The sequence below is a fragment of the Oscarella lobularis genome, chromosome 3 (assembly GCF_947507565.1).
Source record: "Oscarella lobularis chromosome 3, ooOscLobu1.1, whole genome shotgun sequence".
NCBI classification, from domain to species: Eukaryota; Metazoa; Porifera; class Homoscleromorpha; order Homosclerophorida; family Oscarellidae; genus Oscarella; species Oscarella lobularis.
The window spans coordinates 364,748-388,978 of NC_089177.1; the positions used below are offsets into that span (position 1 = coordinate 364,748).

General features: G+C 49.7%; 8 protein-coding genes across 15 annotated transcripts; 4 read left to right on the forward strand and 4 right to left on the reverse strand.

The window, feature by feature from the left end:
- Positions 1–182: 182 nt before the first annotated feature.
- On the reverse strand, positions 183–1,258 carry LOC136184920 (nuclear receptor-binding factor 2-like). The gene is made up of 4 exons (XM_065971934.1): positions 1,093–1,258; positions 954–1,038; positions 865–905; positions 183–813 (listed from the first exon to the last, which is right to left on the reverse strand). The coding sequence occupies exons 1-4, from the start codon at positions 1,123–1,125 to the stop codon at positions 259–261; spliced, it is 714 nt and encodes a 237-aa protein (XP_065828006.1). The 5' UTR covers positions 1,126–1,258; the 3' UTR covers positions 183–258.
- Positions 1,230–6,955, forward strand: LOC136184907 (protein glass-like). Of its 4 annotated transcripts, XM_065971919.1 has the most exons (4): positions 2,460–3,155; positions 3,563–3,690; positions 4,596–4,866; positions 5,380–6,955. In XM_065971919.1, exons 3-4 carry the CDS (start codon positions 4,619–4,621, stop codon positions 6,482–6,484), a joined length of 1,353 nt encoding a protein of 450 aa, XP_065827991.1. In that variant the 5' UTR covers positions 2,460–3,155; positions 3,563–3,690; positions 4,596–4,618; the 3' UTR covers positions 6,485–6,955. The 4 variants fall into 4 exon arrangements, 3 of the variants coding, with proteins under 3 accessions (XP_065827991.1, XP_065827992.1, XP_065827988.1); XR_010669442.1 differs by lacking the exons at positions 2,460–3,155; positions 5,380–6,955 and adding an exon at positions 1,230–2,452 and having other exon boundaries at positions 4,596–4,614; XM_065971920.1 differs by lacking the exons at positions 2,460–3,155; positions 3,563–3,690 and adding an exon at positions 4,030–4,257.
- Positions 6,956–6,994: 39 nt separating this feature from the next.
- Positions 6,995–8,717, reverse strand: LOC136184915 (palmitoyltransferase ZDHHC16-like). Its single transcript, XM_065971928.1, has 8 exons — positions 8,258–8,717; positions 8,009–8,200; positions 7,864–7,958; positions 7,789–7,817; positions 7,605–7,738; positions 7,368–7,553; positions 7,244–7,314; positions 6,995–7,180 (listed from the first exon to the last, which is right to left on the reverse strand). Exons 1-8 carry the CDS (start codon positions 8,420–8,422, stop codon positions 7,054–7,056), a joined length of 999 nt encoding a protein of 332 aa, XP_065828000.1. The 5' UTR covers positions 8,423–8,717; the 3' UTR covers positions 6,995–7,053.
- On the forward strand, positions 7,235–11,329 carry LOC136184905 (uncharacterized). Of its 5 annotated transcripts, none has more exons than XM_065971912.1 (17): positions 7,235–7,334; positions 7,383–8,085; positions 8,134–8,705; positions 8,809–8,957; positions 9,233–9,350; positions 9,409–9,506; positions 9,559–9,614; positions 9,668–9,717; positions 9,771–9,843; positions 9,903–10,031; positions 10,076–10,129; positions 10,502–10,511; positions 10,566–10,676; positions 10,730–10,763; positions 10,817–10,872; positions 10,935–11,016; positions 11,088–11,329. In XM_065971912.1, the coding sequence occupies exons 3-17, from the start codon at positions 8,483–8,485 to the stop codon at positions 11,222–11,224; spliced, it is 1,380 nt and encodes a 459-aa protein (XP_065827984.1). In that variant the 5' UTR covers positions 7,235–7,334; positions 7,383–8,085; positions 8,134–8,482; the 3' UTR covers positions 11,225–11,329. The 5 variants fall into 5 exon arrangements, with proteins under 5 accessions (XP_065827984.1, XP_065827985.1, XP_065827986.1 ...); XM_065971913.1 differs by having other exon boundaries at positions 8,151–8,705; XM_065971914.1 differs by having other exon boundaries at positions 7,383–7,488; positions 7,548–8,705.
- A 218-nt stretch (positions 11,330–11,547) lies between these two features.
- LOC136184917 (protein glass-like) lies at positions 11,548–13,359 on the forward strand. The gene is made up of 3 exons (XM_065971931.1): positions 11,548–12,152; positions 12,219–12,348; positions 12,422–13,359. The coding sequence occupies exons 2-3, from the start codon at positions 12,221–12,223 to the stop codon at positions 13,218–13,220; spliced, it is 927 nt and encodes a 308-aa protein (XP_065828003.1). The 5' UTR covers positions 11,548–12,152; positions 12,219–12,220; the 3' UTR covers positions 13,221–13,359.
- On the reverse strand, positions 13,309–15,279 carry LOC136184898 (E3 ubiquitin-protein ligase RNF103-like). Its single transcript, XM_065971901.1, has one exon. It carries the CDS (start codon positions 15,272–15,274, stop codon positions 13,511–13,513), a length of 1,764 nt encoding a protein of 587 aa, XP_065827973.1. The 5' UTR covers positions 15,275–15,279; the 3' UTR covers positions 13,309–13,510.
- A 182-nt stretch (positions 15,280–15,461) lies between these two features.
- LOC136184887 (uncharacterized) lies at positions 15,462–20,801 on the forward strand. Its single transcript, XM_065971884.1, has 18 exons — positions 15,462–15,697; positions 15,759–15,930; positions 15,991–16,386; positions 16,449–16,869; positions 16,926–17,028; positions 17,083–17,192; positions 17,247–17,341; positions 17,402–17,497; positions 17,554–17,604; positions 17,662–17,737; positions 17,801–17,856; positions 17,904–18,102; positions 18,157–18,474; positions 18,520–18,603; positions 18,651–18,845; positions 18,906–19,947; positions 20,005–20,414; positions 20,469–20,801. Exons 1-18 carry the CDS (start codon positions 15,538–15,540, stop codon positions 20,640–20,642), a joined length of 4,158 nt encoding a protein of 1,385 aa, XP_065827956.1. The 5' UTR covers positions 15,462–15,537; the 3' UTR covers positions 20,643–20,801.
- On the reverse strand, positions 20,714–24,230 carry LOC136184893 (FHF complex subunit HOOK interacting protein 2A-like). Its single transcript, XM_065971892.1, has 21 exons — positions 24,161–24,230; positions 24,034–24,115; positions 23,877–23,974; positions 23,737–23,805; positions 23,577–23,681; positions 23,401–23,523; positions 23,255–23,350; positions 23,089–23,199; positions 22,949–23,031; positions 22,780–22,900; positions 22,647–22,723; positions 22,515–22,594; positions 22,349–22,461; positions 21,727–22,286; positions 21,587–21,680; positions 21,479–21,533; positions 21,357–21,430; positions 21,163–21,303; positions 21,000–21,106; positions 20,893–20,947; positions 20,714–20,838 (listed from the first exon to the last, which is right to left on the reverse strand). The coding sequence occupies exons 1-21, from the start codon at positions 24,203–24,205 to the stop codon at positions 20,785–20,787; spliced, it is 2,343 nt and encodes a 780-aa protein (XP_065827964.1). The 5' UTR covers positions 24,206–24,230; the 3' UTR covers positions 20,714–20,784.
- Position 24,231: the final 1 nt, after the last annotated feature.

Consider the following 24,231-nt stretch of genomic DNA (forward strand, 5'->3'; position numbering starts at 1 on the left):
GTCCATCCGGTTTCCGTTCGTCATGCATAAGGTATCACGCGGCATCGTTTGACCCTTGCGAGCCGAAAGTCTCGCTCAAAAACCCCGACTTTCCAAGCCGGAAGCAGTTAGCGTCAGTTTCATTTCCGGAGACGACTCTATCGCCAATAATTAACCGCGCAAGATGGCTCGACGAGAAAGAATAGCCTACACCTGCCAACGCCCAGTAAAATAGACGTGAATACCAATAAGCGAAACCGAACTAATTTATACTCGGAACTAGAACTTCAGAGTAGGCGGGGATTCGAGTGGAGGAAGAGATCCCAGCGCAGAAAGATCGTCGAAATTCTGCGCTTGAGATTTCTCCCCCTTTTCCTTTCCCACTCCTCCACAAATACAAAGTACCTTAAATCGTTCCAATTCCGCCTGCGCCGAATTTCTCTCGCGCGTCACTCGCTCGAGATCGTCGCGAAGTCGTCTCACTTCATATTGAAGACGATCCAATTGAGATTCTTTGAAATCGAGTCGTTCGTGGAGTTCTTTCTTGCTCAGACTTCCCGGGCCTTCGTCGACCGTCACGAAGGGAATTTTCGTCTCTTTCAAATAGGCCAAATAATTGTCGCCCGCTTTGTCGTTATCGTCGTCGTCGAAAATGTGACTTTCTCCGAATTCTATCTCGCGAACAAAGTCCGTCATTTCGGATCGCTTGAGATGCTCGATCGCTCGCTCTCGTTCCAATCGTTCGACGTGACGCTTGTCTTGTCTTGCAGTGAATTCCAAACGCGATTCGACCTGCTTCAAACGATCGTACTGAATTTCAAGAGACTGGGCCACCTTAGAAGAAAAAAGTTTTTTCCTCCCCTTGTACAAATTTTCGATTTTTACTTCTGGTTCTTGATTCGAATCTATGGCTGTCTTAATCAGCTCTGAAAAAATTACAAATTAGGGTGTTTTTGATTTGATTCTGTCGCTACCTGCTGCTTTTCCGTAAAGGTTCGCCGCTTTGTCGTAAAGTCGTTTATTTGTCAGTCGTTCTGCCTGTCGCTCGACCTGATGAGCCTTGACGGAGTTAAATTTTAGTGAGGAGCGAAGATGAAAAGTCGATTTTCCTGCCTGATTGAGCGGAGCAGACAAAATGTCGTTCATGAAAGAAGACCACCTCCTGAAAAACGTCACAGAAGATGAAACGATCCCTAACGCGTCGCGAATAGCGAAATTTCGAGTGACAAAAGCCAAGGCTAATCCGGGCGATCGCCGCTGTAGACCCGGACCCGAAACAAAGTCCGCGGACTCATGTTCAATCTAAGCCGTACAGAGTTCGTCGAAGCTATATCATCAACGACAGCAGTCAGCGCTGACGGATATGACGCGAAGAACCTAATAAGCGTCGATTCGCGCGAGCGAAGCCGCGGATTCCGAGCAGAACGCTTCATTCGAACCCCGATCATCATCACACTTCGCTTTCGACACGGAGTAGCAATAAAAGCACTTCTCCTGCACACGGGAACGCGTACAAGCACAGTGGAAGTATGGATCAAAACAAACAGTCGAGAATCGGAAGCCAGTGCCGTGACGAAGGAAGAATCTCCACCCAAATTGCAGGCAGATCCCAGCTGGTTTCTCAGCTCCAAAATAGCGACATCAGCTAATGGCTTGACGTCGTATCTACTAAATCCTGCATTCGATTCGCGTTCCGGTTTATCTCGCGTTGCTAATAGCAAAACGCCTCGAGGAACGTTTTTTTCGCGCGAAGACGACAGTAACGAACTGCTGCTACAAAAATCCAGCCTTAGGCGAGGTCATTTATGGCTCTCAGCGCGCACAATAGCAATACGAATCGTCCACGTTTGCGACTCCGCGACGCCGACGCTGAATCTCTTGGAAATCCACGGCACGCCGTCGTCTCGACTTTGGGGAAATATAGAGCTATTAGAATCGAAGAGAACGAGTTCGACAAAGCCAGACGTGAACATTGGAAAGGATAGAGAAATTGAATTAGAAGGCACTAAATCGAAGTCTGCTTGCACGACAGAGTCTTCATCCTCCTCCTCCTCCTCGTCGTCGTCGTCGTCTTTAGTGCCGGCTGAGTTTCTCGACGAGCTGACGCACGAAATCATGCGACAACCGATTGTTTTGCCATCTGGACACGTCGTTGACGTCAGCAGCGTCGAGCGGCACGCGTCGTCTGAAGCAGCGTGGTGTCGCGCGCCGTCGGATCCGTTCACCGGTTTGCCGTACACCGACGAACGTCGTCCCGTGCCGTCGCCCTGTCTCAAGTCGCGAATCGACGATTTTCTGCTAAGGAATCCGGGTTACGATTCCGGTCGACGACTGAAGGGCGTTTGGGAGCCGGACTGGCCAAAGACGAGTCGACTCGTTCGCAAACGTGATCGATCGACGACGACGATGACGATGACGACGACGGCGGCGGAATCGGATGTTTCGTCGTCGTCAAAAGTTGTCTGTCGCCATGGTGAGTAGTTGGACTTTTGCACAAGGTGTTCCAACGTCCGCAAAATCAAAATAGGTGTTGAAAATAGAATTTGCGCTCGTGCGGTTAATCGATCCATTAGCTAATTCGGTTCGCTACGGTAGAGCCCGAGGGCTACAGCTAGACAGACTAATAGATCCTTTAGACAGCGTCGGAGTAGCAATCTTGCCCTTCCATTGACACGTCGTCCCCTAGGGTACTTGTAGCGAACTTTCGTAGGATACGTAGTAGGTTGCCGATAGCAACGCGCACGCAGGTTCGACTTCTGTTTTAGTTTGGTGACACATTTAGCCGGCAAGTACGCTGGAATTCCATTTGATTAGCATTCATGGGATTCTTTTTTCGAGCAGGTCCGCTCGTGCGCGTAGGTTTTATATATAGCTACCGCAACCGGAGGAAGTTTATTCGATGTTTTAAATATGCGTGGCGCTGTATCGTCGCAACCGCGCACGCGGGCGGCATTTGGCATCTTTGAATTTTGCATAGCGCGCTATATTGCAATAGGCGTGGTGTAGAAATAACGGTTAATGCAAGCGGAAGTGCGCACGTCCGTCCGTCCGTCCGCGGGGTGAACGGATCGTCTTGGGTGGGCGAAGATTCGTGTCAGGGTCACTGACCACCACCCATAAATCGAATTCCTGTCATAAAAGAACGTTGACCTGTTGCACTCAATTTTCGACAAAGGGTAGAAAAGAACGAATGATTTTCGTTCGTCTCGTGAAAGAGGGGGCCCCCCCTTTGTTTCTTTTAAATCTAGGAAGGCTCGCAGCTGATCCCTAGTGCATTTATGCTAAAGCGCGCAATTTCCTTTCCTATCCGAGACTCTCTCCTTTCGCTGAGTCGCTCCTTTTGCGACTCCATAAATGCATGTTCTCATTTGACTTTGCAAACGTAACACGGGACGGATGTGGTCGAGGAGACCACCGGGCTCTGGTTTCGTTTATCCGTCGCTGAGTACACAACCTTGGCCGATAACGTAATACACGTTGGGACAGCCCGTCGAGGGATTAAAACAATTTCCGCGGTTCCTTTTGAAGTCAGCCGCCCAGTAAATGACGTGAATTCAATGGACGATCCCTCTTTTTATTTTAGGCTCGTAAGAAATTAGGGAGGGGACTCCGGTGCCTCGTGCACAGGTTCGCGTATAAAAAGAGGAAGCCGAGTTCGAAAGTCGACCAAACAAGGATACAAGACCGGCCGGGCAGTTACGAGAATAAAAGGTATGGTTGAAAGTTTTGCTTGCGCCACACGCACACCCACTCACAATGAGCGCGTGCCGGCCACGTGCCATCGTGACACCCGCGTCGGTCAGCTCGATCCCGCCGTTGCGTACCGGCTAACCGGGGCAACGGATCGACTTCTTTACAAACTCAAACCCGATCCGTGCAACCCCACGCTCCAAATCGAATTTCGCACCACGGGCGCCTTTGTGACTGAGTCATAGCGAGAGCCCGCGGCAACGGTCCCCGACGTGCAAGCGTCGTTCGCCGATTAGTGCATGCAAGTTGGGTAATTGCATTACCTCTTCGTAGTTGCCTTTGCGGCTTGGAGCGGTATGCTATTTTTCGCCCCCGATCTATAGAATAGAGGGCGCTCGTCTCGCGACTAATTCACTTTGATCCCAGCGTTCGTTCAGACCGCCTCGCGTATCCGCCCTCGCTTGTTTTGTTCCGCCGTCGCGATCGTTTAAATCCTCGCGAAGCGCACTTCGACTCGCAGTTGGCTTCGCACGCTAGTACCTCGTTCAAGTCAGGTATCGACCTCCTTTCGGCCGTTGACTGGCTTCTGTAAGGTATAAACCCTTGTACACAACTCGGTCGGCTTCGTGGGCTGGCGCATCGAGTTCGCGCGTCGGTTAAAAAACAGAAACGCGCCGGTTTCTTTTTTTTTCGCGGTCTCCAACGCTCGTTCGCGCGCGCTCGCTCGGTAACTACAACGTTCTAACGACCTAAGCGTCGTTTAGCGGTTCGTCCGAGTCCGGAACTCAGTGACCTACTAGACGTCACTGAAGCGCGCGGCTGGACGACAGCCGTCACTTTTGTCGAACCTTGTCTCTAACACCTCGACGCGCACATCCTGTACACCCTTCAATGCGTCACCCTCATTCTCTCTTTTTTTTCGAAAGGATTTCCGCCGTTTACGACGCGCATGGCTTCGAGTTTTCTACCTCTTATGCACACCGAGCCGTTGTGGACAAAGAAAATCGAAATGCCCGCGAACGTCGGCGATTGTTCGGTACCGCAGCTGAATCACACGTCGAGCGCGCGATACGACTTTAGTCTACCGCCTGTCGAAACGGTCGCTCATCATCAGGACTACGATCTCCACCAATACATGGGCACGAACGCCGACGGATCGCCCGTCGGATTCTCTCGTCCGCTCAAGCATTTGACCGAGTAAGTGGAACGAGGAATTGTTTTTGTTACTGTAATGCGTGTGTCCACGCGACGGCGGCCCCTTTTTCGATTTTCGCGTGTGTTCTTCCCTCTCCCCCTTCACGCGCGCGCGCGCAGCGGGCGGGAGTTCTCATCTTTCACGCGCCAACCCGCGCGCCAATCCTGTTAGCGTTCGCGCGCTTGTCACGCGACTTTGATTCCTGTGAGAGAATGGGGGAGGGGAAAAATCCCATGACGACGAGCGGTCCCGTCGCGAAAAAAAAAGCGTGCGCCAACACAATTCCCCTCGCTCGATTCTTCGCAATTTACCGACCGGACCTTCGGCTAGATGACCCATTTGCAATCGTGGCTCCACTACGACCGTCCCTCATGCATATCAAATAGCCAGCCAATTAGTACAACATTGCTGCCATTACCCAACGTCGACCATATTAGGCCCGATCGAAAAGGGGACCCCCTATTTTTGAACGCCCCGTCTAACTGTCTCTCTTTGTCCGCCCCCTCTCGAACCAGGCTTCAACCGGTCTCGCAAAACCACGAAATCGCGAAAACGCTTCTCTGGCTCAAAAACGGCGGCGCCGGCGCGGCCGTCGCAGCGGCAGCGGCAGCGGCAGCGTCAGCGAGCGAAAACGCTAGCGGAACAAACGGCGGCGGCGCCGGAATCGACTCGATGGCCGCGCTCAACACTTTCCTTCCCGAACACGTGCACGACGCGATGATATGGAAGTCTCCCTACGGTCCCGGTGGTCCGGCAACGTCAATGGGAATGCCGACAATGCACCAGGCGGCAGCGGCGGCGGCCGCTGCAGCGGCAGCCAATCATCATCATCACCAACACCAAAGCCCGTCAACCCTGCCTCCCGTCACCGGATATGGACAGGGTAACGCCTCGACGACGACGACGGCACCCGGAGGCGGCGGTGCCAGCGGCGGTTCCTATCATCATCATCATCATCCGTCGCTTTTTTCGCCCGCCGGTCATGATATGAAATTGATGAGCTCCGGCGTTTTCGCCGGTCCCGATCATTGGGCGAACGGCGGCGGCGGCGTTCCGTCGACGGCTGGATCACCGTTCGGCGGAAGCGGTGGGGATCCCTATAAGAGCGTTGGACCGCCGTCTTCCGCAGGATCCGTCGGCGCGACGTCTGGTCCCATGGCCGGCGCAGGCAAGTCCAAGTCAAATATGTGTCACATTTGCGGGAAGAAGTACGCGCGCCCGTCGACGCTCAAGACGCATTTGCGCACGCATTCCGGCGAAAAGCCCTACTGCTGTCAGGTGTGCGGAAAGTCGTTCACGCAGGCGGCGAATTTGACGGCGCACCTGCGCACGCACTCGGGCGAAAAGCCGTTTCAGTGCAAGATCTGCAATCGACGCTTCTCGCAGTCGTCCTCCGTCACGACGCACATGCGTACCCACAGCGGCGAACGGCCGTATCAGTGCAAGATATGCCAGCGCACGTTCGCCGACACGTCGACCCTCACGAAGCACATAAGAACGCACTCTGGCGAAAAACCGTACAAGTGCAAGATCTGCGGTATGGCCTTTTCTCAATCGGGCAATTTGAATCGACACATGAAGACGCACAATAAGCACTCGGACGAAGCCAAGTCCGACTAAAAGACAGAAAGAGAGAGAGAGAGAGAGAGAGAGATGTGAACGAAAGGGAACTAGGACAGACACGCGCATTCACGCATCTCATCTAGTGTAGCGGAAGCTCACGATATAACAGGTTGCACAGCATCTGTGCATCGTATATAGAGCAAGCCCTCACGCGATTCTTGTTTCAGTTTGTGTGTTGTTGTCTTTTTTTTTCCACTTGGGTCTGTGCCGCCACCGCCACCCCGCCGCCGCCTTGCTTGCACCGCAGGGGTTTAGTTCAAATCATGTACATCTGATAGGGTTATTGCTTTCCTTTTTGGGGGATGGTGGTGGCGATAATGTATCACTAGACAAAATTTGGCCTGATTTCAAATGAATTTTACAGAGACTCTTGCGATTTTACCGTTTCTAAATTGAATGCTCTGAATCAATACGTGCTCCTCTGAATAATGATATATATATAAATATATAATTAGTCTGATGACGACAGCGGAAATTGGACGGTGCCGCCACCCAAAGTTGAGCATACATAATTCAATATGGTATCTATTTTGACTGTGCAAAGCGCACAACAAGCTTTCCATCTCTCACAATAGCAAGGGAACAGAACGCGGGCTTGTGTCCGTACCATTGTCTAAATATTCCCTCAGGTCCCACTCTAATCCACTTCCTGGCGGTTTATGTGCCGACGGCCACAGTAAACTCCTCCAATTCCTAAACACGGATGTCCGCCGTTCCACGTCAAAGGTCAGCTTACTAATTCAACACTATGCATACCTGGAACCGGTCAAACCAAGAAAGAGCCGCCAGTTCCTCGCTACTCCGTAATCATTGCGATTCAAAAAAATCTAAGACCACCCAGCTATACGTAAAAACCTCGATTGTCTCCATGGTGACTTACAAAGCCGTGCTTTAGGTACGTCTTTTCTAGTTCTCTGTTGACGTGAAGTTCGATCGACGTCTGACCGGTGCTGATCAAGAAAGAGTGCCAACTGGCCAGCATTCCCACGGCGAGGCACACGGTTAGGCAGAGTACGGTGACGGGGATGACTAAAGAACGTCTCCACGTATAATCGTCCAGAGAAATCTAAACAAATCAAGGGTCAGTCATCGGGAGGGGGTATGGTTCTCCCTTTACCTCGGTCGCGAAAAACATCTCCGAGAACGTATTCCACGATATCCAAGCAACAAAGGCGGCTCCAATTGATATGTAGACGCAAAAGAGTAGAAAATATCGATGATTCAAATGTCCAACGCAGTTATTGATCCAAGCTGAGAGGACAAGAGTAAGCCTAAGAATCTGTGAATGCGTCTCGACTCACGACAGTGATGATCCATTTTCAGCACACATCTATATTTATATAATAAATAATGCAAATAACGAACGGATCTGGTACCTCTTGCACGCCGTGCAATGATGAGTCCGCGGCGGCTTCATCTGCATGCACTTATGGCAAAATTTCCATCCTCTTCGCAAGTTGAACTCGGTCGCCTAGAGAAACGGTCCCCGGATGCTCGAAAAATGACGACGATCTTTCTCACCGCCGGTGGACTGCCCGGTCGCGTCGCAACGCACATGTAGTAGTGAAATGCAATGTTCGCGAGAAGCCAATGACCCAGTATGATATAGATCGTCGTGAGAAAGTAACTGGTTTCCACGTAAACAGGCAGAATGTATAAATAGACTGTTACTACAACGAGAGATATCAGCAAGACGACACCAACGACGAACAACTGCGAGGAGGTACGATAAGACAGAGATCGGACGGGGAGAAAGCAAGGAGCGTGTACCGGGCCACTTAGAGAGACCAATTTGTAGAAAACGAGTATCAGTGCGCTTAGAATGGCATCGGCTACGTAGCTCGGAGTCTTCCTTTCGGTGGTGTAGGTCAGAGAGCATACAGTTTGGCGAAAAATTCGCATATAGCGTAATGGACGGCCGCTGAGTGCGGTCATTCAGACGGCAGACGGGAAAAAATCGTCATTCTTTGTTGTCAATGCGCGCGCTAGACGAGAATGGTGTTCTTCGCATGCCTGTTCGTTTTCTTCGCTGTTGCAAGCGGCGACGACTTGTTTTTCGATCAGAGACTCGATCACTTCGATTCGGAATACAACGCTACGTTTCGTCAGCGCTATTTCGAATACACGGGCTATTGCGATCGCACGCTAGGCTTTGGAGGTCAATCTCCAGCCGCGTGTCCAATTTTTCTCTACATATGCGGCGAAGCAACCTGTCCGGGTAATCCTAGTCGACTTTGAAATGTTTAGTACATAAAAAACTGCAGTATGACTGTACAAGTGTCTACTACCACGTGGTACATATAAATGGCTTTTCCTTATAGGAATACCCAATGACTGGATCCAAGAACTCGCAGATCATTTCAATGCAATTATTGTTACTCCTGAGCATCGCTACTATGGCCAGAGCTCTCCTTATCAGAATCTCACCTATCCAAACCTCTCATATCTCTCCAGTAGACAGGCAATAAATGTAAGAAGTATATTTAGTAGAGTTAGACAGTGAGGCAGTGAAACGTTTTATTGTGCGGGGGCGGGGGAGGCAAAAATGTCTGCATAGCACCAGCTAAATCCAGTCAGTCGAACAAGAACCGCGGTTCTTTTGACTCTAGTAAAAGAAAAACTTGCATTTCTTATTGCAAAGGTTTCAAAACCGGTCGAGACTAGTTGAAACCAGTCTCGCTATAGTGCAGGCTTCACTGTATACATATTATATACATGTACGGATACATTGAAGTTCTCGTGTAGGATCTTGCGGTTTTTCGAAACTTTTACCAAGGGATTCATAATTCAAAGCACGGTTTGCCGACAACGTCGGACAATCAATGGATTACCTTTGGAGTTAGCTATTCAGGGGGTCTCTCGTGTTAGTATCGCGTTGGCTAGACGTCGTCGTAGTCGCGATTCCTTCGTTCATTGCTTAGCGTGGTTCCGGTTGAAATTTCCACACTTGACGCGTGGCAGTGTGTCGAGCTCCGGCGTCGCCGAAGCTATATTGGCGTATACTGCCTTTGACGAGCAGGTAGAGACGAAAATAAGAACTTCTGTTAGGAGTCCAGAAGCATTGAATTTAGGTAGCAACGTCCGTAGGGGAAGAATGCGCTTCGATACTGAGAGAAACAACGCAAAGGCACAATCCGACATAAGAGTCTTTAGTTTCATAGAATCAGATTCGTTTCTCAGCATCGAGATGTCCCTCAAAGTTGATTCGGATAAGACGAAGGCGCTATTCGGTGTGTAGATAAACGTAGTCTCGTATAATAATTAGTGCATGTTCTGGGTGAAGGAGCGTCCGGTATGATTGACGGCGATTTTATGTATCTGATCGCCGATGCGGCAGCGACGTCGGTTCAATATGGGTCAGCTTGCGGTCGCGTCGCGGCGGTCACACTGATTTATTCTCTGACCTTCGCTCTAGTTACCAAGACAATGTCTGTCAAGCTCTGATTCGCGGTAAGGCGACTGGCGTCAATTTGACCAATGCTATGGCCGACTATTGCCATTCGTTCTGGTACAAAACCTTCGGAATCGATCCGCTCAGTTACAGGCAAGCCTCGCACGAAACGGGGCGATATGCGAGTCGTTTTTCAGCCAGGAAAAGATGAAACTTCTCGTACCAGGCGAATACACGGGAGCAAGACAATGGTAAGAAGCGTGCCTACGTAGATTTTTGGTCGCCCGTCCCCGGACATCCGTAGCACATACATTAGATGAAAGAGACGTTTTGACGTCCCGTTTCCCTTCGCTAGTTCGGGGCTTCATATTCTAATTTCCTTCGAAGGATTCCGCCTCATAGCATTGACGCGTATTTATAGGCGGGCGGCTATAGAAGGGAAAAGCGCGATTAGATTAGAGATGGGGAGCCGACCGGCTGTTCCATTGATGCAGACGTGCATCTTTAAATCGCCGTCGCGATGTAGCACGCAAACGGCATCTCCATTGCCGCCGCCGTGGCGGCGGCGGCGGCGGCAGACTCACAAGATCCTATATTTGAGTTTCACCTCACTCTAATTATAGGTGGTTCCAAGTAAAGAGATTCCTTCCTTCGTTGAGCTCGTGCTACGTAGACGCATTTGCGTAGAAATGCACCGAAATGGCCTTCTTTCAAGTAGCACCCGCTCGAAATAGCATTCGATCTGAAATCGTCAACTTGCAGTATCATCGTGACTTGTGTTCCAACGTCTTTTCTAAGGTGGATCCCTAGTTTTTACAGTACGTCGGCATCGATCTCGCTCTACATTGCAGGGCCTGTGGCCGGACGTAAACGCGACAAATTTGTGTAAGTGAGACAGTCACGGTGTCGTTCAGTACCCTAAGTAGCAGGCGGCATAGATTACGGCGGAAAAGACATAGCAGGAACAAATATATTTTATTCTCGGGCATCTCAGGTAAATTCGCAGAAGTGCTTGCGCAATTAGACATCAACCGTTTGTGAAAACTAATCATGCAGGATCCGTGGCAGCACGTTTCCAAGTCCGTCGCCACGCCGAGCGAGCCAACGCAGCTGACGACGTGCCACAACTGCGCTCACGGTAAGAAAACGACGATATACAGTACCCCCGGGCCCCGTGAGGGCTCCCTCCCCGTGCAAACTCTTCTATAGGCGTAGATATGCGCGGTTGTCCGCAACATCCTCCCCAATCGCGCGGCAACGCCTCGTTGTGTGCCGATCCGTCGGCCGTCGAAGCGACTCGAATGCGAATCGTGAGCAACATCGCCACGTGGCTCAGCGTCAAATGACGGCACGTCTGCATCCCCTTTGTTCATTTGCGTATCTGTGTGCATCCCTTTGGCCCGCGCTGATCTCCCTAACGAGATGCTTGGACACAGCTTCTGTTGACCTTGTGGCTGCGTCTGCTTCTTTCCGCGCGGATCTCGGTCTGTATCCCTCGTTACGGCCTATCGCCGTGTCTCTCGCTCGCTCGCCCGCCCGCGCGAACGCATGACTCCGCGACGAAGCCGTAGCCGTGGATATGTTTTCCGGCGATAGAGCTAGGGGCTCTGGAAACTTGAATGGGTGGGAGGAGGGCGGGGAGGATGGTTTCTCCGTTGCGTTTCGCCTTTAGAGTAACTTCCGATGCAAACCGTGTTCGACCGACGTCTTTGCGGCGAATCGTTTGCCACGGCTTCTGTTTTTCGGTTAGCCTTTTCTCGATTCGAAGGTCCGGTCCGGTCTCGCGGTTGCCCCGAGGGCTTTTGGGATGCGATTCCGCGCGACGTCTTGAGCTCCCGCTTTCGTGGGGAATCCCAACGTTTGATCGCGCTTTCGCGGGCGGCGAGACGCAAATCGGTTGTTCGGCTCACTCAGACGGGTTTCCGAGTAGAACGGACCCGGGATGAAACCGGGAAAGAGTGGTAAACGCGTTAGCGCGTTGAACGGCTCTCTCTCATTTCTCACTGCCCCGTCCCCATTGACTCCCTTATCAATTTATCGGGTATACGATTATTAAATTTGTGAGCTGATTCAAGATGATTGGCTCAGCTTTGTTGTCGCCGGGGAGCCGGAGAGAAGACCGCCGAGCGAAGCCAATCGAGCGATAGACGGCATTTGTCTATACTTCCCTTATAAAAGCGTCGTCAATTCAGTCGTCGAGTCATTCAAATCCTCAACCGCCACCGCTACCCATACTGGCCACCGTTTCCGTGTCAGAAAGCCAGCGAAATCTAGGTAGAACTAGCTGTACTTGTAGCCGAGTTCGTCGAACACAAACGAACGTTCGATTTCCTTCTAAAGAAATGTCAGACGATAAGAAAATCAAGCTCTTTCGGCCGTACGCTCTTCCTTCGCCGCCGCCACCGCCAGCGCGCCTAAGATCGTCGACGAGCCCCGAGCGAACGTCGGTCTCCTCGACGACCGACTTGAGGTACAAAACGCTATTCCGGTCTGCGCGGAAGTTTTCTTACACTCCCTTTCTCTTTCCCCTTCCTTTTTTCCAGCGACGAGAAATGTCATCAACCGATTTCCGATGCCGCCGCGTCGCTTCTCGCGCTTCGCAACGCGTCGCCGTCTTCGTCGAACGAATTCAAATCGGACGTCTCATGCGTTGTCCCGACGGCGGTGACGACGGCGACGCCGTCGGCGTCCTTTCATCATTGGCTGCCGTCGACGAACGAAGCTTTCAAGTTCACGCCGTCGTCGACCTCAATTCTACCCCCCTTTCAGAGTTTGCCGTCGTTCGGCCAGTTTTCCCTACCTTTTCCCCACATGGCGCCTCCATATGCCGGGGGATTTATTCCCGCCACGTTTCCGACGACTGAGACATGGCATTCTCACCTCTGCGCCAGTGGGCGCTCGTGTCCAACATGCGTCATCGCCGGAGGAAGACGAGCTTTTCATCGAGCTCGCATTGTACCGTCCGCCGCCGCCATTGCATCGTCTATGCTTCCGGGACAACGTCCGTTTCGGTGCCAGGTGTGCTACAAGACGTTTTCGCAAGCGGCGAATTTGAACGCCCACATGCGCACCCACAGCGGAGAGCGCCCGTTCAAGTGTCCGCTGTGCGATCGGCGATTCTCGCAGTCGTCGTCGGTGACGACACACATGCGGACCCATACCGGCGAGCGTCCCTACAAATGCAAGGTCTGCAGCAAGGCGTTCGCCGATAGCTCGACGCTCACGAAGCATTTTCGGATACACTCCGGCGAAAAGCCGTACAAGTGCAAAATCTGCGAACTCAGCTTTTCGCAGTCGGGAAATCTCAATCGTCATATGCGCACTCACGGCCATTACAAGTGAACTATAGACTCTCGTTTCCTCGTCAACTTTATTTTTCTGGACATATTTATCAGCGCTGTGATAAATAACCGCCGCAGTAGTTCTCGCAACGAATTAGCCCGTTTATTTTATTGGAGTTTTAATATACTTAAGAAGTCTCTCTCTTCTGTGTGAGTATTCCGAAAACAAATGAATTTGTCTGCGCAAAAAATAGCGACGTTCTTTCCAACCACAACCGCCGCTTTATTTCCAAGAATACAAACCTAATAACGCAATTCACTTAAATATATGCATGCATGCCCTGATATCAGTCAGTCTCGCACGTCCGCCGCCACCGCCGACGCTTTCGTCTCATTTGCCGGCGACCTGCACACAGGACACAAAACACTTCGAGTCTGCAGCCAAGGCTTTACACACGCCCAATGAAACATATGACCACATGGTAGAGAGCTCACCATAGTACCTCGCTTATACCGAGACAAGCAAATAACGCACTGTAGCTCGCATTTTCGTTTCAATCGATACTTCCACCGCGGCAAATTCTCAATATAATCCTGCGGCAGGCTCTCCTCTTCGCTTTCGACGTCGGTGAGCATGTGCTGAGCCAAATCCTCAAGAAGAGCATTTAGACGTTCGTCGACAATAATCGAGCTGGACGTATTGGCGTGAGGATACGCGTGAAAGTGCTGCTGATGCAGCAGCGTGTTCACTGTTAGTCGAATAGGTGGCAAAGGCAAAGCGCGTTCCGACTGCGGAGAAGAATCCGTATCTACGGCGTCATTAGTCTCATCAGTGGGAGCCGTGGCAACGCTGACGCGACTGACGTCATTCCAAAAACGCCAACTAGTCCACCATATCAACGTCGCGTAAATGAGAAACGTGACGAAGAATAGGGACGTGGGTATTCGATTTAGAAGCCATCGAAGCCACGCGCCTTCGTAACTGAGCGCGGCCGACTGATAGAGCTTCAGCAGAGACGTGGGCAGGCCTGATTGGGACGATAGAGGCAATTGAGCGATGAGAAAAGCACAGATCATGCTGCTAAGTACAACGGATCGAATCAGTCTTAGCCACGATAGACCCTCTTCGTCGATGACGCACATCAATAGAATGTAGCCGTTTACGAGAAAAAGGCCAATGATGAAGGCGTCTTGGAGTCGCAGGCACAAAAATTGCACGTGAAATTTCAACGATCTGTAGTTGAAGTTCTCGCCCGGACTACATCCGTATGAATAATTCCTTCCCGGTAAAATCAAAATTAGATTATTTGAACAGTCGGGCTGCAATTGAAGATGACTTTGATGAAACAGTTTCTCCCTGGCATCTGCATTGACACCACTGATATATTCAAAAAGGGCAAATTCGCTTAATTCCAATGCCAGAACATCGTAATACAACGGAGAAGGTGCATCCACTTCAGACAAAAGAATCAACGTAATCATCCTATTGCCACTTTGTTTAGCACTAGATTCCTGAATTTTACTAACTCCTATTTCTTGCCTAATCCATTTCAATACCGCTCTCTTCGCAATATTCGAGCCTTGGGCAGCTTTCCATCGTCTCCGCTTTATAGTACTTGAAGGAGAAGTCAAAGACAGCGCTAAAAGAGATCGAGTCCATCCTTCTGACTGACAATACTCTCGATGCAGCTGACAATCGATTATTCCACACTGCAAACCGAGCCTTGCAATAGACTTCAGGTCGTTTAGACTCAGAGGACCCTCGTCTTTCCCGTATGCCACGTTGACGAGCAACAAGCGATCTGATTGGTCGACACTTTGGCCAATCGCGACGCTTTCACTATTTTCGTCTTCGTCGTCGTTGTCGTCGTCGCCGCCGCCTGAATCGACTACGAGGCGAACGAGCTCGGATTTCTCGATAGGATGGGCGTAATCGACGCCTCGACCATCGAGAATTCGACGCAGGCGAGCCGCGCTGAGAAACGGGTTCAAAACCGTATTGCGAAAGTGCCCAAGGTTGACAAAGGGCGTAAAGTCGAGTGCGTAAACGACGAGAACGAAGAAGACGAAGTAGAGTAGATAGAGGCACGAAGTCACGAGATGAGGAAACGCCATGAATACATAGTACTATCCCGGATGTGATCGAAGCGCCAATAAAAATTTGTTACAGCATATCGATGTACAGTACTGTACCAACCGTAAAAGTCGTATGCTACTATTCGCTTGATTATTTTCTTTCGTTCGTTCACACTTTTTTCGTTCAAACCCTCCCGGATGTTGCACACAACATCCCGTAAGCGGCTAGCCATGCCCTTCAGCGTGTCGTGGGGTTTCGCAGTCGCGCTAACGTAGCTGGAGCCCGCTCAGCAAATTCTAAAATGAGGAAGAGGGGCGCTTGGCGCACGAGAGTCGCTCGCAAGCGAACGTGGTCGGGGACCCAGTCGGGGAGCAAAGAATTGAGCCGAAGCAACTCGCCGCCGGACGAGATCGTCTGCGAAGACTCGACGTCATCATTGCCGCCGACGAAAAAGCCCATCGGTGAGCTCAAAGCCGCTTTCCAACCTCTTCGCCTTTTTTGATCGCTGTTTCCTTCGCGTAGACGGCGCTGTTGCAAATGACGACGACGCGGCGGCGAAACTCGGAGCGCTCATGTTTCAAGTTATGCAAACGAACCAGAAAGTAGCGCAGCTTCCGCCGTCGTCGACAAGCGTCGCGAGCGTGGGCGTGGTTCTCGCTGAAGGATCCGGTCCGAAAGAAAGGAAAGAAAATCAGTGAGTTCTCACGTGGCGTTTGTTGTTTCGGTGGTAGCACGTGACTTGTGCATGTGTTAGTGACGTAGAGCTCCCGTCGGATTTCAAGACAAGTGAGAGAGAAGAAGAAGAAGATGAGGGGAACAACACGGATGTCGGAGAAAGGGAAGAATATCAAATATGCGAGGAGGAGGAGGAGATTGATCACGGTAGCGTCGAGTCCGACGTTGAATCTTTTAGCATTGCCTTAGGCAATCTCGATGATGAAGAGTCCTTTGCTCTCGACATCAGTATCGAAGAAAACGCGTTTTCTGATAAGCAGGAGGAGGAGGAGGAAGAGATCAAAGTTCAGGAAGAGGAGAAGAGCAAAAATGAATCGGTCAATTTCAAAGAAAAATCTCAATCAATTTTTATCGACGACGACGAATTTCTCACATTGTTTCCGGATGAAGAGGAAATAAAGGAACTTCTTCCCAGGTTATCTCATAAGGGGGGGAAAAAACCCTGCACCTCCTTCATAACACTGTATGTATACTTAGCAATAACGAGAAGACACGTCCAGAACGCAAACCACAGCAACGATTTCTAAAGAAAATTCCAACGACGTCGCTCCGACTCACATTGAAGCCCGTAAAGCGAGAAGAAAACGTGGAAGAAAATCGTCGCCGCTCGCCGCTCGCCGCTTCCACCGTTTCCGCGGCGACGTCGCCTAACGATTTCGAGATGACGCCCGAAGACGTCGCCTCCGAAGTCAACGTCATCAGCTGCAACGACGACGACGACGCTGTCAGCGTCGCCGTTCTTTCCAATAGCGACGTCGACGTGCTCGTGCGCGATCGCTACGTGCAGCAATTCGTCCAACGGAATCGATGTTGCTGGGACCATTGGAGAGAGAGCGGCTGCTTTCGACCGCGATGCAAATACAATCACGTTCACCTCGATCAACTCAGAGAATTGGTGGTCAGTTTGTAGTAATATAGCCGTTTTTCTCGCGATGATTCATCTCGACGCTTTAGGACATCGACAGGATCCTCGGTAAGGAAAGACAGGCGCCTCGCATTAATAGAAAACAAGAGCAAATCTCTTGTAACATTCAATCTCTTCTCAGTGGCACAGCGGGTATAATATAATTGTTCTTATGTCATTTGTCCTTCTGACTGATACTCTTTATAGAGGATGTTGACTTGGCCTTGCGTAGTATCCATGGCGATCGGCGAGCGGCATTGTGCCACGCGCTTTTGAACGCCGTCTCGCTCTCGTCAACAAATCCTCCTCGATTTGACGTAAGAAAATTAAATTAGCGCGGCGGCGTTGCGACAATAGCTCTCGCTCTCAAGGTGGCTCTTTGTGCTTATAAATTCATTGCGTATCCAACGATGTCGGACTGCATGGAACTCGTCTCCATTCTATGTCGAGCACAGGAGATGGAAAAGTGAGAGTCCGAGCGAGAGAAAGAGAAACGTAGTTGTAATAGGACACGTACCACGTATAGAGCGTATAGCCACTTTTACGCCGCGACTCAACGCGACGCTCCAACCGAAGACGTCGTCGTGCAATTGCTGTCGTCGTCGCGTGGACGAATGAATCAGTAAAGCCGCCTTGGGTACGTCTAAAAACGACGTTTCATTCTAGCGATATTCGTAGAGCTTTAAAAGTGACGTCCGTCGCGCGGAAATATCATTTATTGAGTGCGAGGTGAGAGATACTTGCGATACGGGGTTTCGTTCCCCGACGCTTTCTCCTCTACTACAGAGTATTTGCTGAAGTTGTTGCTCTCTGCGTCGACTCGACTCAAAACTACAGCAACTTCGTCTGGCGTTTATATACAGTAATACATAGATATAACCTAGAGAGAGAGATAGAAAAAAGGAAGAGTGTGGTTATCGTTTAGTCACTTGGCAATCAAAAAACTTGCCTATCAAAATCAAGCATCATAAACATTACCAAGTATAGTTACGAAAATCCTTTGTACGACTACTGACGCATTTTTCTAGATTATTTTGTGATAGCGAATCGCTGTGTTGGCTCAGTGTCGTCCTATTTCCTCAGAATCGTTCCAGCTACGTCCACCACTTGCCTCCACATGTGGCCGAGTCCTGTCTCATTCTAGCGATTTCCCAAACGGACGTCTCGCGCGGAATTCAGTTTCTACAAGCTTTCACTTCCGATCAAAAAAGAGAAATATCGAAATCGGTACGAAAGAAAAGAAATGCCAAAGCAGAGACTTGTTTCTCATTCGTTCTTTAGACGTGGAACTCTCTTCTGCGTTGTTGCTTGAGCGTCGGAAATTACCAGGACCTTTCGCTCGTATCGAACCTTATGAAAGAATTTAGACAGTCCCTAGATCGCACGACGTGCCGGAGTTACATCGACTATTTTATTAGGAGAGAAAGGCATCAGGAGGCGGTCGACAAATGGGGAGATCTCCTGTCAATCGAGGACGTTACGCGAAAGGAAATGGCAGCCGTTTTTGGCCAGATTCTCGCCGGAGCGACGCGAATTGGACGAGAACCGTTGAGAAATTTACTGATACAGGCGGCCGGCGTTATGGTCGAGAAAGAGCAGGTACGTTAAAAGGAGAAGAGAAGGCGTATTTATTTCTCTCTTTAGCTCGTCGATTCCGTGTGCGTGCAGCTGACGGAGAAATGCAACGCCGAAAAAGACGTCGTAACGGCGGAGAGAATTTTGAAAAAAGTACGTAGGATTAAACGATCGTTTAATTAGTTATTTCTTGCGTTTAGCTCGCTGGGATGCCCGTTTCGTTGAACGTCTTCTTTTCGGTGCTTCATTCTTCGTGCAGCCTGCCGTCGTCCGCCCCAGAGGCGCTCGCCCTTTTCAGCATTTACAGCCTCTTTAGGACGGCTCGACAGCGGCGAGTCAAACTAGGCGAACAAGTGCCGACACCGGGAATTGGAGTCGTGGAGAAGCTATTAAAAGTAATATATTTAAATTTAAGAAATCGATTTATTATATTTTTTCCGTTCGTGTATGTATAGAAAGCAGGTAAGGCCGGATTTTGGGACTGGGCGGCGGCCGTCATCTGTGACACGTCGCCGGTCTTCTTTCCGTCTCGTCTCCTTCCCATTCTTATAACGTCGTTTTCTGAACAGCCGGCCAACTCGTGGTCAACCCTACTTCAAAACTTAACCGTCTTCGTCAAAACGTATCGAAGTGACGACGATGACGATAACAGAGATATTCGTCACTTCGAGCTCAACTCGGACGATCAATCGCTTCTCGCTCGCCTAGCCGGTTTTCTTCTCCTACGTTGCAAAGCGACGTCAAAGTGGGCGATCGCTTACGAAGTTCTTCACGTTCTTCACGTGCACGGCATCAACTATCTCGGATTATCGTCAATAACAAAGCAAAATGAAATGAAGAAGTCCGGCGGCGACGACGACGAATTAGATTCGTTTCTTTTCACGTATCTCGCCGTCGAAGTGTGCATCGAGAACAATCAGAACGCGGGAGCGATTCGGATCCTCGACGCCGCCGATTGGGCGAAACCGGAACTCGATATCGCCTCGACTCGACTTCACTCGCGCCTGAAGCGACGAAGCGACGTCTTGGAACGACTTTTTCATAGCGTCGTTCGATCGGACGTCGACGCGGCGACGAAGGTGATGCGACGTTTCGTCGTGACGAATTCGGACGGCGGCGTCGGCGTCAAAATGCCGTCCGTCTTCTACGACGAAATCATGTTGCAGTCGTTGAGTCGGAAGAACGTCGACGTTGCCGTCAAGCTGTTTCACGAGTCGCACGAGGCGGGGATTTTTATTAAGGAGTTCACCGCTTTGAGATTAGTTGAGGAGCTAGGAGTCGCTTGTCGGGTTCCTCTCGCGCGGCAAATATTCAATTTCTGCTCAGGGCTAGGTATGATTGCGAAGTTGGTCGGTTCATTTCTAGTGCGATTGCCCGTGTTCACCGCTCGATCGGAGATCTTGGTGCAATTGGTGCTCGAACAGAGACTGACCTTTCTTGGATATAAAGTCAGGAGGAACGAAATCAAAGCGGAACCGTTAGTGATACGGACCACAGGTAAATAAATAAATAAATAAATATTGAGTTGTTTATTTACGTATATGTACTGAGTAGGTAAATTCGCGCCAGAAGCTTTGTCAAACATCGGCAACGCGCTTCTCAATCAAATGAGACCGCCACTTCAATTCCAAACGTTTGACGACGACGAGGAGACAACGGAGGTCATCGTCGCTCAAAGTTTTGTCGAAGAATGGTTCCTTGGCAATAGCGACGCCATACGCAACTACGCGCTTAATAAGAAAACGCCGATTTGGCCAACGCCTTCCGAAGACTTGGACGGCAGCGGCGGCGAAAATGGAAACAGTTCGCCGCCGCCGTTCTTGTCGAAAAAGATCGAGTCGCCGCCGCTAACGCCGCCGGAGGGAACCCAGGAAGAGCTACTGTGCCAATTGAAGACGCAAATAGGGCAGAAGGTCTGCCAATTCTTAACGGAATATTGGAAGCAGGGAAAGATTGAATCACAGGTAAGCGCATTGTTAGTTAGTTAGGCTAGTACGTAAAATCGGATTTTTTTCTAGGACGTGTTTCGCCAGTTGGCGTCGTCTGCCACGAATAAGGTATATAGCAACGAGTATGCCATTTTTAGGCAATCCAATGTTCTGCCGGAATTTTCCGATGACCTTGATGAGGAAATCAAAAAAGTCGTGCAAAGCGTTTTCAAGAGGTATGCTAAGGCTACGATGTGTAATTAGTTTGTTCTATTTTACGAGTCAATCCCTGTCTGTGTCCTGTTCTAAGACGCCGACAGAGAAGTTCTAATTAGTTAAATAGATGGACTTGGAGTGACTTTATTTCAAAAAGATTTGACAGTGATCCTAATTAGGCCGTTAATAATTATGCTTCTTGCAATGATACCATTGATTTCGTGTACAGAGTCGCGGCCAATTCCTAGTATACCACCAGATAGAGAGATTTCCTCAGAAAGTGTAGAGGATCCTGTACCTTAGAAAATTCCTCTAAAAGGACGACGTTGTCGAACAGGGCGTGATTGGGGCTGCTAAGAGAGGAATTAGGCTGAAAAGTATACACGTCATTTTGAAGCCTAGTACCTCTGAATGCCTGTTGATTCCTGGGACGTCAATCTTTGTCTCGCTTCGGCGAACGATTGAACAAAATCAGGCAATTTTTGACGCTTCTGAGCGATGTCGACGCAAAGCTATACAGAGTGTATGCACGTTTTAATTTAGTCATTGTCTTTGCCGTCTTTGTTACTTGACAGAGAATTGAGAAGACGCTGCGCGAATTCGGAGCAAGCTGGACGTTTGCGTCGAAGAGGTATTCGTGTATTGTGGGGTGCGGAAAGCGACTGATTTGTATAAGGAGTCTCGTCAGTACGAGATTGACTTCGTATGGCTACAGGGTCCTCGTCAATTTTGAATTTCCCCCCAGCACTACTGTAGCCTTACTTGATCGAGGAGACGCTGGAGCCTATTTAGAAGCATGTCAAGAAAGAAGCCCTCGTAGAATTCAGATCGTTCGTCTAAAAGGGAGAGAGCTAAGACTAAGTTCGGTGAAAAAAGATACGAACCATCTGGTGGCTCCTCACGTTGCCAGAAGGAACACATAGCAAAACAAGAGCTCACCTTACCAAAAAGAGCCATTTAATTAATACGGCAAACGCTCTCGCTCTCTTCACCTCACGAGACGCATCTGCCATGTACGCTTCAAAAGTCATTGTATCGGAAACAGGAGACGTCGACGCGACGTCCTCAGGCAGAATGGACAAAAACCTACGAAATTTCGCATCCGCACGCTCAATCTCCCAAACGGACTCACCGATCCACGAGTTTCTCCACGTCGTCCTCCGAGCAAACGATTCGCATTCGAGCCAAATCGCGAATCAGAACGCCGCCGCCAGTGCGACGAATCAACGCCTTGAACTCGATCTCCCCCTCGTCGCGATGACCCCCGCTCACCATCGTCCCTACGGTGGCAATCGTACTCGCGCTCACGCTCGACGACGCTCGACTCTCGGCGTCCGACGACGACTGAGCTTGAGTCTGCACGGGAACGGGCGAAAAACGAAACCCCAGCGCCTCGGCGGCGTCGTCTTCTGACGGCGACGGGCTGGTGGCGCTGTCCGGCGGCGGCGGTGGCGAGCCGAGATCTTCGGGAAATTCCGTCTTCGATTGCGGCGATAGGGGAACTTTGCCGTCAGGTGCAAGAAGGCCGTATTTCTTATACATATCTTTGTCCGACAGATAGACGAGGTCGTTCGACGTCGCGACTGCGTTGTACAATCGACCGTTCAGATTTCGCGTGACCAAGTTGGTGATAATCTGTTGGCATGGCAGCGAGAGCAGCACAGAGAAAAATTGCATGTAAGCAATGCTCAACTAAAAAAAAGGAAAGAGCTCCGCGGGGCGCTTGCACGCAGCGTAAGTTTATTTATTATTACCTCGTCCGACATGTGGTCGCACTTTTGTATTAGCTTGTGACGCAATTGGTGCGCCGTTGCACGACGTTCTTCTGGCACGGCGACGTCGTTTCCAATAAAAAAGGTAGCAAAAGCTAATCAAATTGCAAACTTAGTCACGAGTACGAGAAATTTCTCTTGGGCTAACCTTCTACTAAAGTGCCAGCATCTATACATTCTAGCATGCGACTTATGTACGCTATAGATGTTAAAGCTCCCTCTTCATTGCTAGAATGCCTATATTGTGAGCTTTGCCTCGGTTAATTTCCGTCTCGCTTACGGTTGGAGGATTTTTGGTATGATCAAGTTTTCAAGGAAATCTTTCTGAATGTTTTGTGCAATGCGGTTAGATATAATCTACGCGATGAACAAGAACTAGCTATTTTCAGTTTAGGCTCGAGTAAAAACTTTACTGGATGCGCCAATTTCATGACTTGATTAATATAATCAAGCCACTGTAGAAGATACTCAATATGCTGAACCGCACTCGGTTTAGGCGCGTCTCCCCAGTCGAAATCATTCGCCAAATTGAATCTAAATGCCCTGTGCGCAGACAATCGAGAATAAACTGAACGCGCATACCCCCATTTTGCTGTGACACGGGCAATATCTATGTCATCTAACGTAGATGGTAATGCAGTGAAGCGAACAGCCAGATGTTGAACCTGAATATAAGTATACACTTTCTTGTAGATGCAGGTTCTAGTTCTATTCAATGTTACCACTTGCTGGCAATACTTGGAATTATTGGCGATGGCAAGAGCGACCGTTTCCTCGGGAAGAGACACGCAGACAATGAGGCCTTCATAAGCTTTCATAGCAACGGAAACATCCTGAGAAAAACGAGTAGATGAAGACAAAAAAAGAGTTGGCGATTCGTCGACTCACAGCGCTACTGCTCAACTCCAATAAAGCGGACAGCAAATGAAATCGAAAAACGGGTTTGGATTTCTGATTGGGTCCAGGTGAAACCGAAGAATAAGTCTAAAAGAAGATGTGTATATGTCGGTTTTTTAGGATAAAAGTGCTCTCACTTCGAGAAAGAAATTCGCTAGACTCGAATCGCTTCGAAATTTCTGACACAACGTAAGGAGAAAGTCGACTTCTTCCAATTCGGTTGGCCCAGCAGTGACATTGCCACAACACTTGATAAGTCTCTGCAGACAAACGTAAAGAAAAAAGGAATCTAACTATAAAATTCAATTAATACTTGAACAGGTTTATGGACGTGGACTTGAGGCAGAAGGGGATGCTTGATACTGGTGAGCAGAGTACTGAAAAATCTCAGAACTTGAGTCTTCATACCAGGCGGAGTCTAAGAAACTATCAAGTCAATATCTCCTGTCTCTGCCCAAAGGAAATTGACTTACGTCGCCACGACCTAATGTAAAAAGAGTCTCAAGTATTTTATGCTGTAGAAGAAATTCAAGACAAGGTCCCTAATAGAAGAAATGAAATGATATCATGTCTAAGGTAATTATTATGTCCTAATTTAATTTTTTTTTCTTGCCGTGTTATCTCCATAGTGCTTGTCTTCGTCTATCAACAGTGTCAACATTTTTGTTAAATTTTTCGGTATTTTCGTCTCTTGAACAGGAACCCGATCATCTGCAAACGACAAGTCGATATCCACAGGAAAGCCAATGACGGTACTACTGTAGTCTCGCCTTTCGATTCGATGAGAAGCGTCGTAATTCCCTTCCAGTGCGACCTGAACTCGTCTCGCGGCGACAACGACGACGGAGCAAGCTAGAAACCCAATCAATAAAGTAAAAGCGCTCGGCAGAAACGCACCACTTCGGCCGCTTGACGAACAAACGACGAAACCCGGCTGAACATCGCACTGCCGATCACAGCCCCCACGG